This window comes from Coccinella septempunctata, chromosome 4 (genome assembly GCF_907165205.1).
Source record: "Coccinella septempunctata chromosome 4, icCocSept1.1, whole genome shotgun sequence".
NCBI classification, from domain to species: domain Eukaryota; kingdom Metazoa; phylum Arthropoda; class Insecta; order Coleoptera; family Coccinellidae; genus Coccinella; species Coccinella septempunctata.
Window position 1 is genome coordinate 18,417,107 of NC_058192.1, and position 16,070 is coordinate 18,433,176.

General features: G+C 34.4%; 1 protein-coding gene across 1 annotated transcript; it reads left to right on the forward strand.

Annotated features, from left to right (window-relative positions):
• Positions 1-3,681: 3,681 nt before the first annotated feature.
• On the forward strand, positions 3,682-7,199 carry LOC123310867 (101 kDa malaria antigen-like). The gene is made up of 3 exons (XM_044894550.1): positions 3,682-3,695; positions 5,362-6,059; positions 6,937-7,199. Exons 1-3 carry the CDS (start codon positions 3,682-3,684, stop codon positions 7,197-7,199), a joined length of 975 nt encoding a protein of 324 aa, XP_044750485.1.
• The last annotated feature ends 8,871 nt before the right edge of the window (positions 7,200-16,070 follow it).

Sequence of the window (16,070 nt, forward strand, 5' to 3'; positions counted from 1 at the left end):
AAGGAAGAAAACTTAGATCAGCTTGTTTTATAAATGAGTCTATTTTTGTATTTGAAATAAATTTTCTGTAGTTACCCACCATGTAGTTTTATTCGTTTTGCTTGTCAAGATAGGAAAACGCGCATCCATCATTTAGTATATTTATATGAATCCACACATTGTATAAAGACAGTGGTCTTCATACAATGATCCAGATATTCAACATCAGTTGAACACTGACCGATTAAATTTATATCCCGTTTCTTTCGAAGAGACAAGTTAGAAAAAAAAGTTAAGATACCTAATGTTAATTCAAACTGAAACTGATATTTTTGTCTGTAAAAAATTTAGAGGTCTAATGTCTAATGATTGGGCGATGAAAAATTTTGCTCTATTTCAGATTTGAAAAAATATTTAGTTTCAAGGTAAATATTATGTAATATATCATATATCAACATTAAGTTTGCAATAAAAAGTTTTTGTATCTATCAATCTTTGTTATGACTAATCAATATTTCGTAACGAAGCTATCATGATGATCAAGAACGTAATTTGCAATAATTGTCCGAAAATAACTTATATTGAGGGGTTGCAAATCTATTTGTTCATAACATAACAAATGGAGAAGTTGTTGTTCTCTTGACTTGTAATTACCTACTATATAGAGACATCAGGCGTAACAATATTTTAGTGTTCAGGTTATCCAAATTATACAAGGTGATGGTAGATATAAGTTCGACAGTGATTCTGAATGAAAGAATAATGGCAGTTTACTAATTTGCATTTTGTCCCCAAATTCTTCGTTTTGCGAGATACAGTGAGTTTTTCTTAAAAACTGACTACATACTACAATATATTAAACTATTGTGAGCAAAAAATTGGAGAGGTTTCTGGACCAAATTCTCAAACGTCATAGATTTTTTTTTCGATTCAAAAACTAAATAATACCTTTTATAATATGAGAGGTTCAGAGCTGAAGTGAACCAAGTCCATCCAGCCTAGTTTTGAGATGAATAATTTAGAAGTTGTTTATCACCAATTAATTCAAAAGTGACTTCCTTAGATTTTAAAAAGTTTGAATGTAAGCATATGCTTACATAAAAATAATACTAAATAAAGAAATCACTTTTGATTTAATTGGTGATAAACAACTTCTAAATTATTCATCTCAATACTAGGCTGAATGGACTTGGTTCACTTCAGTTTGAACCCCCCACATGATGATTTCACCGCAATATTCGACTATAAATGAGCTTGAGAACTTTTCATTGGACTTGACATTATGGTTGTGAATTTAAGATGTTGAATCCTAATCATATATGATTCCAGAGTAAGGAGGGTGACTGATGATTAATAGTTCGTATGCATAACCTCCGCTGATTTTCAATCAATAAATGTTAAGATCTAAATCCAAGTAACAAACCACTTTGACTCAGAGTATTAAAAGAAATACCATTTATTTCGTCGAGAAAGAATAGAGGCTAACTATGGTTTTGGTCTCATTAGACTTCGTCAGAGCTACACAACTCAAACCTCGACAAAAATGAAATAAACAGCGAATATGATGTAGAAATATAACCTAGAGACATCTGACATTAAACGAGGAGCAACTTGATTAACTTTCCTAACTTTTAGAGGGAAGATGACAGTATCTATCCATTTGCGCAAACTCTCAGATTGCAAAAATCGTATATTACAATCAATGAACTCTAAAAGAACTTCTTTTTTTAGAGTTCTTCTTTTAGAGTTCAATGATTACAATGATAGCGCGAAAAGATTAGAATTCATGGCAGTAACCTTTCTGCAACGTGAAATCAAAAAGAAAAAATCAACAATTTATTTTTCATTAATCACTTATCAGTTTTTCATTCTGCAAACTATTGCTCAAATTATTCAAAGTGAATAAATTTAACGTACCTATAAATACAGCCCACAATACAGGGTGTTTCCTAATTGAATGTCAATATTTATGGGGGTGATTTTTGGGCCCATTTTAAGAAGAATACTTTATATGAACATATGTCCTTACCTTTTGAGATACAGGCTGGTATTATTTAGACAGTCAGTGACACGCCACTGACATGAGCAAATTTGATCTCTTGAGTTTTTTTAATCCGACTCACGGGTTTCACCTAAAAAATAAAATATACGTATGTCCCTGCATGGTGATATTGTCATATATGTATCTATTAAGGATATTGTTATGATCATGCAGAGAAACGGTTTTTATTTTTTTAAGCGGAAACCGTGAATCGGATTAAAAAAAGTCAAGTGATCAATTTTGGTAATAAATGATTGGGAATTTCAAAAATAATTTTTATTTCATCAAAAATCTGTGGCGTACCATCATTGTCTGCTAAAATAGGTAGGTCAAATCACGTACGAACGCCACTGGTGGAAATTAAGAAAAAAGTGATACACTAAAAAATGCCTCTTGATTCATAGTATACATGTATGACAAATTTCATTGAAATATTTGAGGTGGTATTGTAGATATTGATAATAAATGATTCATTTTTCAAAACTTTACCTCACTGTATCTCAAAAGATAAGACGTTTAGGACATATGTTCATATGAAGTTTTTTTCTTAAAATGGGCCCAAAAATCACCCCCATAAATATTGACATTCAATTAGAAAACACCCTTTATATTAGACCTAAATGAGAAAACTATCGAACACCAAAAGATTTGCTTTACGGAGCTTCTGAGGGGTACTTCGGTACCTATGGAGAATCAGGATAATATGAATATATGTATATTATCCAGATAGCTCATAGCTCCCAGATGTAATCACCCTTTTGGTGATGATTTCATACATAAGAATATATCATAAGAAATTACAACGAATTATTCCACATGTTTACGTATGTGATTTCTTGCTTCCCTGTTCAAATGACATGGGCCACAATGAGTCTTGGGAAATATGGAAACCATGATACGTGTAATTGCTCAACTTCGTATTACTGAACTATGTCATTTAACTTAATGAATTAAAATAGGGATGAGGAGTATATACATATTTTCAAATAACAAAAATTGAATTATAAAGTTACTGGTTAGATCTTTGCACCATATTTGAATAAAAAGGCATTATCTGTCTTATGTCTACACCTCTTCAAATTCAGAATCAAACCCAGCATTTTATGTCATTTTTCGAAAGCCATAAATAATCCCCTATTATATTTCCTTCATGCTCAAAATGAAACAAGGTCGATAGTTATTTTCACTCGTCAAATAAATCAAAATTCAGATCCTCCTTGACATACATAACGATAACAACAATTCGCAAAACACAAATTTTATACCAAATTCACAATAAGCATAATGAGCAAAATTCGCCGCATCATCCCATCAAATTATCATATAAAGTATTTCCTGAAATCGTCATGATTCATTCCAGAAAAGGAATCCTTTCAATATGCCGCCTTCGGAGGAAATTTCCCAGTTGTTTTCTGTGTCAAAATCTTTGTCAGAAGACAGTGAAATTACTATTCCAGGTGCATTTTCCTCGATACACACATCACGCATATTGGCGGTCAAATCACATAGCCGTACATTTTTCTCGAATAATTATTAGTGGATGTCCACAATATCCAGTAAGAAATTGTGCAATTAACCTTGACTCAACTCGCTTTGCAGAAATCAAATCAATGAGGTCTTTGCGTGCTTTCGATTTCAAATTCGAAGCAAGTCTGTAAACAATGACTATCGCAATGTTGGTACTTACCTAGGCCACTCTTGCAAAACTGCAAAGAATGAATGAATTGAGTCAAATATTTGTTTTACTCTTAAGAATGGAGAATAAACTTTTGTAGATTCAGAAGTGAATAGGGTTGTAAACTGAAAACCTCGGGCTGAATTCTGGAAAAATTTCACTCTTCACTATGTGTCCAACATCTTTCGAATTCGATAACTGCAAACATTAAATCAACTGCTTTTCAACTTCAAATTCATAGTTTGTAGTGGGTACACATAAACGCATAATAAGGCCAAAAAGGGTATTTGATTTGAGACTTCGATGGCGATGGGCGATGGGCGATGGGCAAGGGCTAATCATAATTGATAAAATAAAATAACTGTTTCGATCTCTTTCAATTGTTTTCGGCGTTTGGATTGGGTATGTCCAAGAACTTTGTTGACTTCCCAGTTCATCCCGATTCGAAAATATTCATTCCAATTTAGATACAGAGCCAATTTACTTTAAGGTTGAGCTGTTTGAGTTGAATTAATAAGACTTAATTGAGTCATAAGATGGTTAAGGATCTACAGATAATGCTGGACACCTATAAACATATATACGAAGCTTTAGGCCTTAGACTCAATATCGACAGAACCAAAATCCTGGTAAGTCCCCCAGAAAGCCTTCAAACACATATCAGCCTGGAGAATGAAACCCTAGAACAGGTCGAGCAGTTCAAATACTTGGGAAGCTTCATAAATACTAGGGCTAACCTAGACACGGAAATACACAACCGTATCAATTCGGCATCTCGGCAATTCTGGAAGCAAAAGGTCAGAGTGTTTCAAAATCACGACCTCAATCTGAAGACCAAGACAGCTGTTTACAAAGCAGTCGTCCTCCCAACGCATCTTTACGGAAGCGAAAGCTGGACGCCCTACAGGCGACATATTTAACAGCTTGAACAAACGCAACAACGTCATCTAAGACAGATAATGCACATCAGATGGTTCCACAAAGTTTCGAATGCAGAAGTCTTGCAACGCGCGAGTTGTACAACATTTGAGACTCAAGTAACGAGGGCCCGACTCAGATGGAGCGGCCACATTCTGAGGATGCGAGACACAAGACTCCCCAAAATAGCTCTGTATGGCGAATTGGCAGAGGGAGCCCGGAAACCAGGAGGCCAGTATAAGCGGTTTAAGGATACACTACATCAATCCCTAAAATCAATTAATGCCAATCATAACTGGGAGCAACTAGCGTTAGACAGGTCACAGCGGAGATCTATGGTGCACAGTTATAAAGGAGACCCGAGAAGAATTCATCGGCGGCCAGATCTGGTTGGTGACTATCCATGCCCGGAGTGTGGAAGGATCTGTAGGTCACGGTTGGGTCTCTTCAGTCACAGGAGGGCACACAGTCGCAGTTAGCCCCAAGAAATTATAAGTCTGTTCTTTTTATGTCTTTTTGTAGATTAATTCCCGGTAACGGGATACAGCAATGAATGAATGAAAAAGATGGTTCAATCTTGCTTGCATACTGAAATGGATTTGACCAACAAACCAATTTCATTTTATTATTTCAGTGATGCCAGGAATTCGAAAAAGATTTCTCTGATTCCATCCTGGTTTATTCCCCAATTCAATCCAGTATAAAATGCTCAATTATTTTCTTAAGTCTTATGGTCCTTTCATTGCAGGGCCGAGGGAACGACAAGAGTAACGCTCCTTCCTTTTTATGGAGGCGGCAAAGGTCAGTCGTTACAGATCGTAGAAAATGCTAATGGGACAGTGACAACCAACATAATCAAGACGCCAGATCCAGACAAAGATAACAAGGTAGAGGAAATAAACCCAGCAGAGCTCGAATATCCACAGCTTCCGTCGAAATTCGAGAAGAAATTCGACGATCACGTCAGACTGATAAACATGAAAGCTCTGAATATACTCTCTCTCCAAGACAAAGCAAAAAAGAAAGGACAACTCACTAAGGAGGAACAGCTGTTTTATCAAGAGAACATGGACGAAATTTCTGAAGCAGCGGAACAGTTAACTAAAATACAAGAAAAATCAGATCCGGACTTCGAGAACAGAGAAGGACTCAGCGCCTGGTTCGAAAAGAAAAATAAGCTACAAGCGCAGAAAAGAGTGAACAAGACCACTGAGGTGAAAACGGAAAGTAACAACAATGAGAAGAATAAAGAACAGGAAACAAGTAAATGGTGGAACAAAGTTGGTGAAGATAGTAAAAAGGAAGAACAAGAGAAAAAAGAGAAGGAGAAAGAGGAGGAAAAAGGAGAAAAAGAAGAGGAGAATGGGGACGATACGGTTGAGATAAATCTTCCTCCAGATAACGCTTCGGTTGCCGAAGCCATGCCGGTTGGATTAGCCGTAGCAGGTAACTAATATTGATTGATGCTTATTACATTGAAATTACTTTTTCATTTGTACAGGGCACAGGGTATCCTAAATTCGATACTCACTAAAAAAATATCGAGAAATATGAGAGGTGGGGAGAAAATCATAGATATCTTCAAGCGTTTTCGAACTGAAGAGCGTTTCTGAAAAAATACTTTTTTAATAGTTTGCTGAAGTTTGTTTCAATAAAAGAGCTGTAGAGGAAAATTGGTGTTTTTCAAATGATTCACCATTATTTTCCAACATAATCAAAGATCATTACGTTATCGTACTTTCGGAAATGTTATTTGTTGAAATATTTTACATTTTTTTTAAATATAATTCTTCAAGTGTCTGATTATAATATAATAATAAAACAGCTGAATTTTGTGAACAGCTCATTTTAATGGGAAATTGCCATCAATAAAATCGAAATTATTATTCTTCGAATATAGCACATTCATGAAAAGGTCGAAATTATCGAAAAACAAGAAAAAAAAATTTGAAACATCTCAAACAGAAACTAAGAGACAGCGAAATAGTTGAAGAGTTATTTCTCAGAATGAGCCTGTAATTAGAAAGTCAATTGAGATTATAGCTATAATCATAAGCTTTTTATAATAATATTATATTAGTATTTCAAAAAAAAGAGTTCTGAAGTCAATTTTTCTGTAACTCTTATAATCGCAAGATGGTTTCAGTGAACTTCGAATTTGGGACACTTTGACCATATACTAAGTAATGTAATACTGATACTTAAAACTGAGTCATTACTTTATAACATGTTGCATCATTTCTATTAGGCATTTTAATGAATACATTCAAATACATTGCTTCATCGTTCAAGTTGTAATCTCTGTCAATTTTTTTACTATCAGGAGAAGGCGGTATAGCTGCAAGTAAACCAGTAGCCACAGCTGTTGTAGGACCCAATGGCTTGGCTGTAGCTAGGCCAATAGCTACGGCAATAGCTGGAGTAGCTCCTGATCAGGCCTTAGTTCCAATTTACGCCGAAGGCTACGTTGGTAGTAATAAGCCCAAGAGGAATGGATCTCAGAGCCCAAAACAGGGTGATGCAGACGAGTTTTTGAAGAGAATCATTTCGAAATTTCATTCCAGTGCCATACCCGATCTCTCTTAGACATAAAATTGTCTTAATTTATATATTATATATTTATTTAGTTGAATGAATAAATTGATTGCATATCGATGAAATCATGTCAATCTTATTTCAATCCATGAGAGAAATCCAGCATTTTGCCATTTACCTATTTCTTAAGTGAACATTGACTTAAAGATAATTTGTTGAGGTTTCTTCCTGGGGATTTCTCCCCCAATATCTTAGACAAAAAGAAAAAAATGAAAAATTGTTAGTAAGAATATATAAGTAGTTATACGTAAGTACCTAGTTATTGCACTATTTGTCAGAAACTATAATATTTCTGTTCGATACAATGTCGCATGTTGATTAATGAATAATACTGAAATAATGTAGATGAAGTCCACATAAAACTCCTTCATCAGACGGTAAACATAAAATCTTCAGACATTTTTTTCTCGCCAATTTCTTATTCAGAAATATTTTCGTTATATGTAACATTTCATTCACACGTTTACAGTACTTTCTTGGAAGGCCTGAACTCCCTTGAAAAAAAGGGGAACTTTGGCACAATCCATATCCATATTTTTCAAATTTTTTTTCGTGAATTGACATAAAACAGTCATTCGAAATTTTTTCGAATAAAATCAAGCAAACGGAAATATTAAGAGATTCCGATGCCTACGAAACATACGCATAGATACAATTGGATATACTCCTTGTGAATTATTTATGAGGTTTACAAGGAGATTACGCAAAGAAATGCTTCGATTTTATCGATTTGAGTGATAAAGATTATTTCGTTAATTTAGTTAACGTACCTTCAATTTGCGTGATTTGGGTATTCAAGATAGGTATACAAGGGAAGATAGGAAATCAATATGATTGGGTGTGTGTATTTCTTTTTTGTAAATCTAATTTGATTACGTCTCAAGTCCACTGACTGCTTCCAACCAATTCTCAATATTTCAGCTTCCAGGGCGAGATTTGAATATGCAGAGTGAGCCATTAAAAACAAAACAGAGGCTCTGTTGGTCTGAAGTATCGAACTATACAAAAATGATAGGACACATCGATTTTTTATTCCAGGGTTGTTCAAAGATCAAATTCAAAACCTTATCGCTTCAACCCTCAGTTCAGCTTGTTAAATTTTTTTTTCATTCAATCCGTTTGTTTTTGAGGTACATATTATATTTTAAAAAGATTCCGGCCATAAATGTGCACTGCCTACACCTTTTATTAACAATTGAGAAGAAAATAGTTTGTTCATTGGCAGAAAGAATTGAAATTCTTTCTTTATTTTCCAAATATGTATAACTGGAGCGGTGACCTCACAGCAGAATTATACCGAAACTGCAGAATAGACTTCTAAATGAGTGAAAAATGGAATGATTGAAAAAGGAAAACCAATATTGATTAGGTAAAATTTTAATGTGAATATTTCGAAAACAAATGGACTTTCCTATGACTGGGCCATTGAGTATAAAACTAGATTTTTATTACATTTATGAAACAGTAATGAATTTTCTCTTGAGCATATTTCGAGTGATTAACACAAAATCGGTTGTCTTCTCACAGGCAGCAAGCAAGTACGTCTAAATGACGTACTCAGTTGATGATTTCCTGACGGTAGACGTCATCGACGCGAAAATGACGTCCTATGAACGTCATCGAAGGTGACGTAATAAAGACGTCTTCACGTGACGTCAATAATGACGTACTCAATTGGTGATTTCCTGACAGTGGACGTCAACGACGCAAAAATGACATACTATGAACGACATTGAAGGTGACGTTATAAAGTACTCAGTAGCGCGTGCCAGTATTGAACAAGGGTCCGTCGATTCCAAACGTTACTTCATCGGAGAAGGGGCCTGTTCCGACATTGATGGTTTTACTGGCCCGCCATCGAATAACAATAGAACTCAAACGACTGGGCCAATAGGCATCGTCTCTGAAATTGTGACAGTACTGTTCTGACGAGGTCAAACGAGACCGAAACCATGGTCAGCATCTGCTTTTCTTCGATGCAGCGTACTCTATTTGGTGGCCCTGACGATGGCATATTGGCTAGCTCATTCAGATTGTAACTCATGTCAAATTCGTATCGGCGGGTGGTATGCATCTGAATTAATTCAATTCTTATTATATTCATTGCCTTCCTCTTAAGGCGTTATCCCTTTCATTAGACGTCAAAATAACGTCTTACGCTGACGTCATAATGACGCTGACATTTGACCGTCATCTAAACGTCAAAAAGACGTCAACTTTGAGGTCTATATGACCTCTGACATGACCTTCAAGGTACGTCATTATGACCTATTCCGATATTCCAAGCAGACTTTTTAAACGAACTAGGTCCTTTCTTGATATGTAGATCCAAGTTCTTTTGGTATAGGTATAGGGCTTTGAGTTGATTATCTTCGATAAAGCGTACGGGTTCGAAAGCCTCTATTGATTTATTGAAGTTTTCTTCATTTTATAAGATATAATGAACTGAAGTTTATGATATCCAGTAATAGGAAATTTTTCCACTGATTGTTGAAATTACACATATATTTGTGTATCTTTTTAATTTTTTCACACTAGAACATCCATTCAAAAAAATACCACGAAGAGACAAAATTTTAAGCAATATGGATAGAATAAGGGATCGATCAATATTCCAACTGTGCATTCAACTATTTCGAAGGTCAATTTTCACGTCGAACTATGATGCCGAGCAAAATATGATTGTGCAAGTAAGGTCAACGATTCCAGTCAGCATGGAGCAAAATAAAGACATTGATATAATCAGGAATTCAAATGGAGTAACGGTAGAGTAGAGGAGGAGCGAGGCTAGAAGATACATCTTTCCTAGGTAGGTATGTTGAAAAGGCTGAAATCGAAAACAAGAATCACTTAGAGGAGAAAAATACGACGGAGAGTCGAAAAATAGTGAATGCAATTGAAAAACCATTTTTTCATTTAAATTTCATCCTTGGCAACACTTTTGTGCGATATAATGGATGATAATAATAAATATACAGGGTGTGGCGTAATGAATGGATAATATGGTAGAAAATGGGTAAAGGATGCTATGGCGCAGCAGAAAAATATGTTTTACGTTAGGTAAAAGTCCCTAGGGTTTCAAGATATTCGACTTTTTCGAAAATTCAAAAAAAATACACTTTGTTTACCTTGTTTTTAAAATTTTCAGTAACTGAAATGAGACATGCAAGCACAATTTAACAATCATTCATAAGAAGATCCAGAGAACTTATGATGTTAGAGCTCATAGTGAAAAAATAACGATTTCAAAATAAGTATAGTTTTACTGAATGAAATTTCACAAAAGGTGTTCAAAGTGACCACCAATAAAAGCTCTTACACTTTCTAATAAATGATTGCTTAGTTGTGCTTTGTGTTTTCATGTCTCATTTCAGTTTTCCATTGAAAAAATAAAATTCACATGCATTAAATTAGGCCTTGACTCATTACAATGAGTATGAGTGGTGTTCATATTACAAAATGAATTTATTCTGTATTAAAATGATGGAAATACAGTGAAAAATAGGCTTGTTTTTCCTTACTTGGGCACTGGGGTAACCATATTTTTTTACACCACATTCGGTTGAATAATAATAAACAGAACAGAAAATTTTAGTTAGATCTCTGTTTAAAAAATAACTATGCATGCGCTCCGAAAGTAATAAATTATATTCGATGGCGCATCTATCCAGGAATACCTGGAATACTATCCAAAAATACACTGCGCAAAAAAATTAACGCACATTCTGAAAATCTCAATTTTAATGAAAGTTAACTCTACATTGACTTTATAACTTATTTTTTATGTTCTCTCGGGAAGGTTTTGAACGAAACAAGACACATTAAATGGAAGAAAAATTCAGGATTTCACCTAATCTTATGTGAAAGAAGAGAAATGAACAATTTTCCAAATACTGAAATGCTGATAAGTGATTTAATACTTGGTATTTCCACCCCTTGCGTTAATTACAGCTCGGCAACGACGGTTCATACTCAAAATGAGTGTTCTTAAAATGTTCTGATCTAATCCTTCCCAGATTTCTCCGAGTTGGATTCCTAAGTCATTAAGAGTAGCTGGATGATTTTCTGAACTTCTCAGCATTCTATTGAAGTTGTCCCAAACCTGCTCAATCGGATTGAGATCTGGATTTCTTGCTGGCCATTCCATTCGAGAGACTTCAACCTCTTCAAGGTACTCCTGAACGATGCGTGCACGATGGGGTCTGGCATTATCGTCCATAAAAATGAAATTTTCACCAATGTATGGGGCAAATGGCACTACATGCTCTTCAAGAATGTTCCTTATATACTTATCAGCATTTATAGCTCCATTATCAATGACCACTAGGTCTGTGCGAGCAGTCAAAGATATTCCACCCCATACCATAATCGATCCTCCCCCGAAACCAGTAGTTGCGTGTTTCGCGTTGCATAGCGATCGAGTGTAGAAAATCAAACGAAAGAAAAACTATTGATTACTAGAATTGATCGAGAACAACTGATTTTAGAATGGAGACAATACATTCAAAATCTGATAATATCATCTTTTTTTATTCCTGCTGGGAAAAAACATCTGTATTGAAGAAAACCGTTGAAAGTGGATAACATATGCATGCATAATTCTGATAAAAATAATTATCATTGAGAACACCTTCAGTTGTAGAATAAATTTGAGATTTCCATAATGTGCGTTAATTTTTTTGCGCAGTGTAGATTGCAAATATTCCTTCATTTGGAGTCTTGTCACCAAAACAAGTGGTAGAAGGTGTAATTTCTTTGAATTTTCAAAAATCTCGAATATCTTGAAGACCAACGAACTTCTACCAAACATAGAACATATTTTTCTGAACAGCAAAAACGTCTTCTACGCGCCATATTATCCACTCATTACGCTACACCCTGTATACAAGGACTTCAGAAATGATGAAACATATACAGAATTTTCGATATAGATATTTGCATGCAAATAATTCTTTTTTAATTTCATCTTTGCTGGGGTTTCAAAGAAGAAATGAACTCTGGTAGGTAAAGTTTTAAAAATTCGAAATTTCAATGAGTAGTAAAATTTTTTAATAAAAACAAATTATCGGGAATTTGGACTTTTATTGTGGATGTTAAATTATCTTAAATCTTCGCCGACGTTTCGGACACAAACTTGTTCCTTTATCAAGGCTAAAATGTAACAAAGTATAAATTGCAGAGTTCACCCGGAAGAGCACGAAACAGGTACCCACCTCGAATTTTCATTAATTTAACATTTATAAGCTTTTGGAAGAATAATCATTAATTTTAAAACTTTGTAACGCATTTGGTGAGATTTTTCTCTTTCTTTCGAAAGTACGTGAACATATGAACGGACAACAAAGTTTTAGGTTGGAGCATAGAATAATGTTTTTTTGTTTTTTCTTTTCTCAAGGTTTGTGATTCGGGTAGGCCCCCGAATCCTGCCCTCCCAAGCGCCATCCGCATCAACATGATTAAAACAGTGTGGTGTAGAAACTAAAAAGGATTTGACAAACAATCCACAAAACAATATAACACACATAAACAATCAATTGGGCAACAATACAAATACAATGATGTTACATAAATCTTCAAATATAATTTCGACAGATCACAGTTATTCGAGCATTTCAAAGTTTTTTGAATATTAAAAATATATTAAAGCACTACAACCTTCCAAAGATTAAAGGATATTAGTTTTAAAAAAATTTTTTTTTTTTTTTTTTTTTTTTTTTTTTTTTACCATTATTATATAATAATGGTAGAACTTAGAGTAATGGTTGGTGGATGGTATTGTGACTATATTCTCATAAAAAAAAAAAAAAAAAAAAAAAAAAATTTTAAAACTAATATCCTTTAATCTTTGGAAGGTTGTAGTGCTTTAATATATTTTTAATATTCAAAAAACTTTGAAATGCTCGAATAACTGTGATCTGTCGAAATTATATTTGAAGATTTATGTAACATCATTGTATTTGTATTGTTGCCCAATTGATTGTTTATGTGTGTTATATTGTTTTGTGGATTGTTTGTCAAATCCTTTTTAGTTTCTACACCACACTGTTTTAATCATGTTGATGCGGATGGCGCTTGGGAGGGCAGGATTCGGGGGCCTACCCGAATCACAAACCTTGAGAAAAGAAAAAACAAAAAAACATTATTCTATGCTCCAACCTAAAACTTTGTTGTCCGTTCATATGTTCACGTACTTTCGAAAGAAAGAGAAAAATCTCACCAAATGCGTTACAAAGTTTTAAAATTAATGATTATTCTTCCAAAAGCTTATAAATGTTAAATTAATGAAAATTCGAGGTGGGTACCTGTTTCGTGCTCTTCCGGGTGAACTCTGCAATTTATACTTTGTTACATTTTAGCCTTGATAAAGGAACAAGTTTGTGTCCGAAACGTCGGCGAAGATTTAAGATAATTTAACATCCACAATAAAAGTCCAAATTCCCGATAATTTGTTTTTATTATTGACAACATGGACGAGAATCCTGATACAGAGGTAAAATTTTTTGTTTGGGAATATGGCTATTTTTTCAATTGTATAACTCGTAAAAATAAAAACTTGGATCTTTCGCTGAAAAAAAAAATGATTTCCTGCACGTACTAGATAGGTAATCTATATTTGCAGTTATTCTTCATTCAAATCAAAATTTTTGTTGCGGAAGAAATTTAAAACCAAAATATCGAATATCTTATAACTAGTTATGAAAAATAAAATATTTTGCGAACTATTATTGATGAAACGATACTTTATAGCAACGAAGTAAAAAATAAATTTAATAGGTATCTCCGAATTCACCAGACGATTTAAAAGGAATTTGTCCAGTGGACGTTTCTGGTACTTTCAGTTTTAATTCAAATACCCCTCAGTCTTCAGAGGTCAAGAGAAAGATGAACCCTTCGACACCTGAAGGTCTCGCATGCAAATTCGGAAGCTAAATAGACAGAAGTAAACAAACACCCGAACACCCGAAAAGATACCTAATTTCCATTGAATGGCCCACCAAAACCCACTCATCCACCATCTCATATTATAATTACAATGATCTGCGTGTTCTGATTTATATCGCGAATTGAATTGCACAAATGCATTGTCGTTTGCCGAAAGGCAAACTCAATGGTAGTAGGAATTTTTGGGTGTGCAACTTTGACTCATTGTGGTTTGTTTAGCAACGAAATCCTTGGTTTATGCATAGCTTTCCGGAAAAAACTTCTATATTTCCGAAATGAATTCTTCGGAGTGAACGGAAAAAATATCCAACCATAATCTGAGAATCTTGGGAATTAATTATTAAGAATAGTATCAGTCTCCATGAGCCACCTCATATTGAACATAATTTCATTCAGTAATAATGTAAACTTCGTCACTTTATGTCTATCAACATAAAGAATTCATGAAATCGAATTAAAGCAAATAACCAAAAAAAGATTACCTTCTAGTAATGTGTATTTTATACAAAAATAAATTGAGGTCCTTGAAAATTTTGTGCTCAAAACTTGATATTCGTCGATTACTCGATCAAGTTTTTTCAAACCGGCTGTAATGTGTGCATAAACGTAGTGTTTGGAGTCCTTTATCCGTAATTTTTCATTTCAAATTTCCTAGCAGAACTTCTACGAATTGATTCAGTAATTCCAATTCCGAATCTTACTGTTGGGAATAAAATATTAATCACTGTTAGGATGCGAAGGAAACATTCAGAATTAACATAAACATTGAGTAACATCGATTGAAACCAGTTTTTTACGACAAAAATGGATTAGACTCATCGGAAGTTCAGGATCGAGAACTTGAACTTGTTCTATTTTTTCTTGTAGCTTCGGTGTGCCTATGGCTGAAGAGTTGACTAGAAGGACAAGTTCAATGTTAAATCACTAACAATATTCATTGTTGGTTCGGACAAGAAAAAGTGAATAAATCGAATTTATGTAAGGTTATTCCGAACGAGCTACAGGATTTTGATGTATTCAAATTCATTGTATCACCTTCAAAGTACACCCTTTCGATATAAATATACATATGCCAACGAACAATAGAAACTTATCTTTCAAACGCATTTTCGGGAGTCAACTAGAATACTTATTAGATTAATTTTTTTTTCATCAACTGAAAACAGATGCCTCGAAGTAGTGTTTTGAGTTTTTAGAACTCAGGGAGAGATCAAAGACATAACGTCCTTTTTATTTATTTTCGGCTCTGTATATGGAAGTCATTCCGAAGCTTGTTGGCTGATTTGTATGTCAAAAACCTATAAAGCCTTTTCTCATTAATACTAGTTCATTCATATCGACTACTCTTGGCCTGAGGAATTTTTTAATTTAATATTTAATTTTACTTCTTTTCATGGAAGCATCTGAATTACGTTTACTTTCAAAGAAAACTAACTAACAACAACTAGGTACTAGAAAATATTGGACACGTGTTGAGGAACTCACAACTCACTCAGCATATGCAGGAATGATTGATCCCAGAAGTTTCATTGGATGATCATTCCCATCATTTACTCTTTTGTGTTTTTCAATCAGAATGTGTTGCTATTTCTACTGCATTTTCTGGTCTGACTTTCTCATCTAGCTCCAGTACTGAGAAATGCAAAGTTTCTGGAGCATAATGCTCTAGCTACTCAAAAATACTCCTCGATTTAGCAAGGAGTCAATTCAGAATCAGACATCCCTCGTATTTCTCTGCAATAGATGAATGAGATCGCGACCTGCCAAGTTCTTCTGCACTGGTGAATACCATATGCAAAATTCTGCATAAGGATGACTAGCAACGCCTTGACATTCAACCTGACGATCGGGGTGTTTCCAAGATTTTTTTGGTTTCTCAACAAACCTGCGGCCCCTCCCCACCTAGCTTAAGTATAAGAC

Excerpts from the sequence above, each read along its gene's own strand:
- LOC123310867 (XM_044894550.1), top strand. Across the intron at positions 6,060-6,936 it reads GGTTGGATTAGCCGTAGCAG|GAGAAGGCGGTATAGCTGCA; the intron begins GTAACTAATATT and ends TTTTACTATCAG.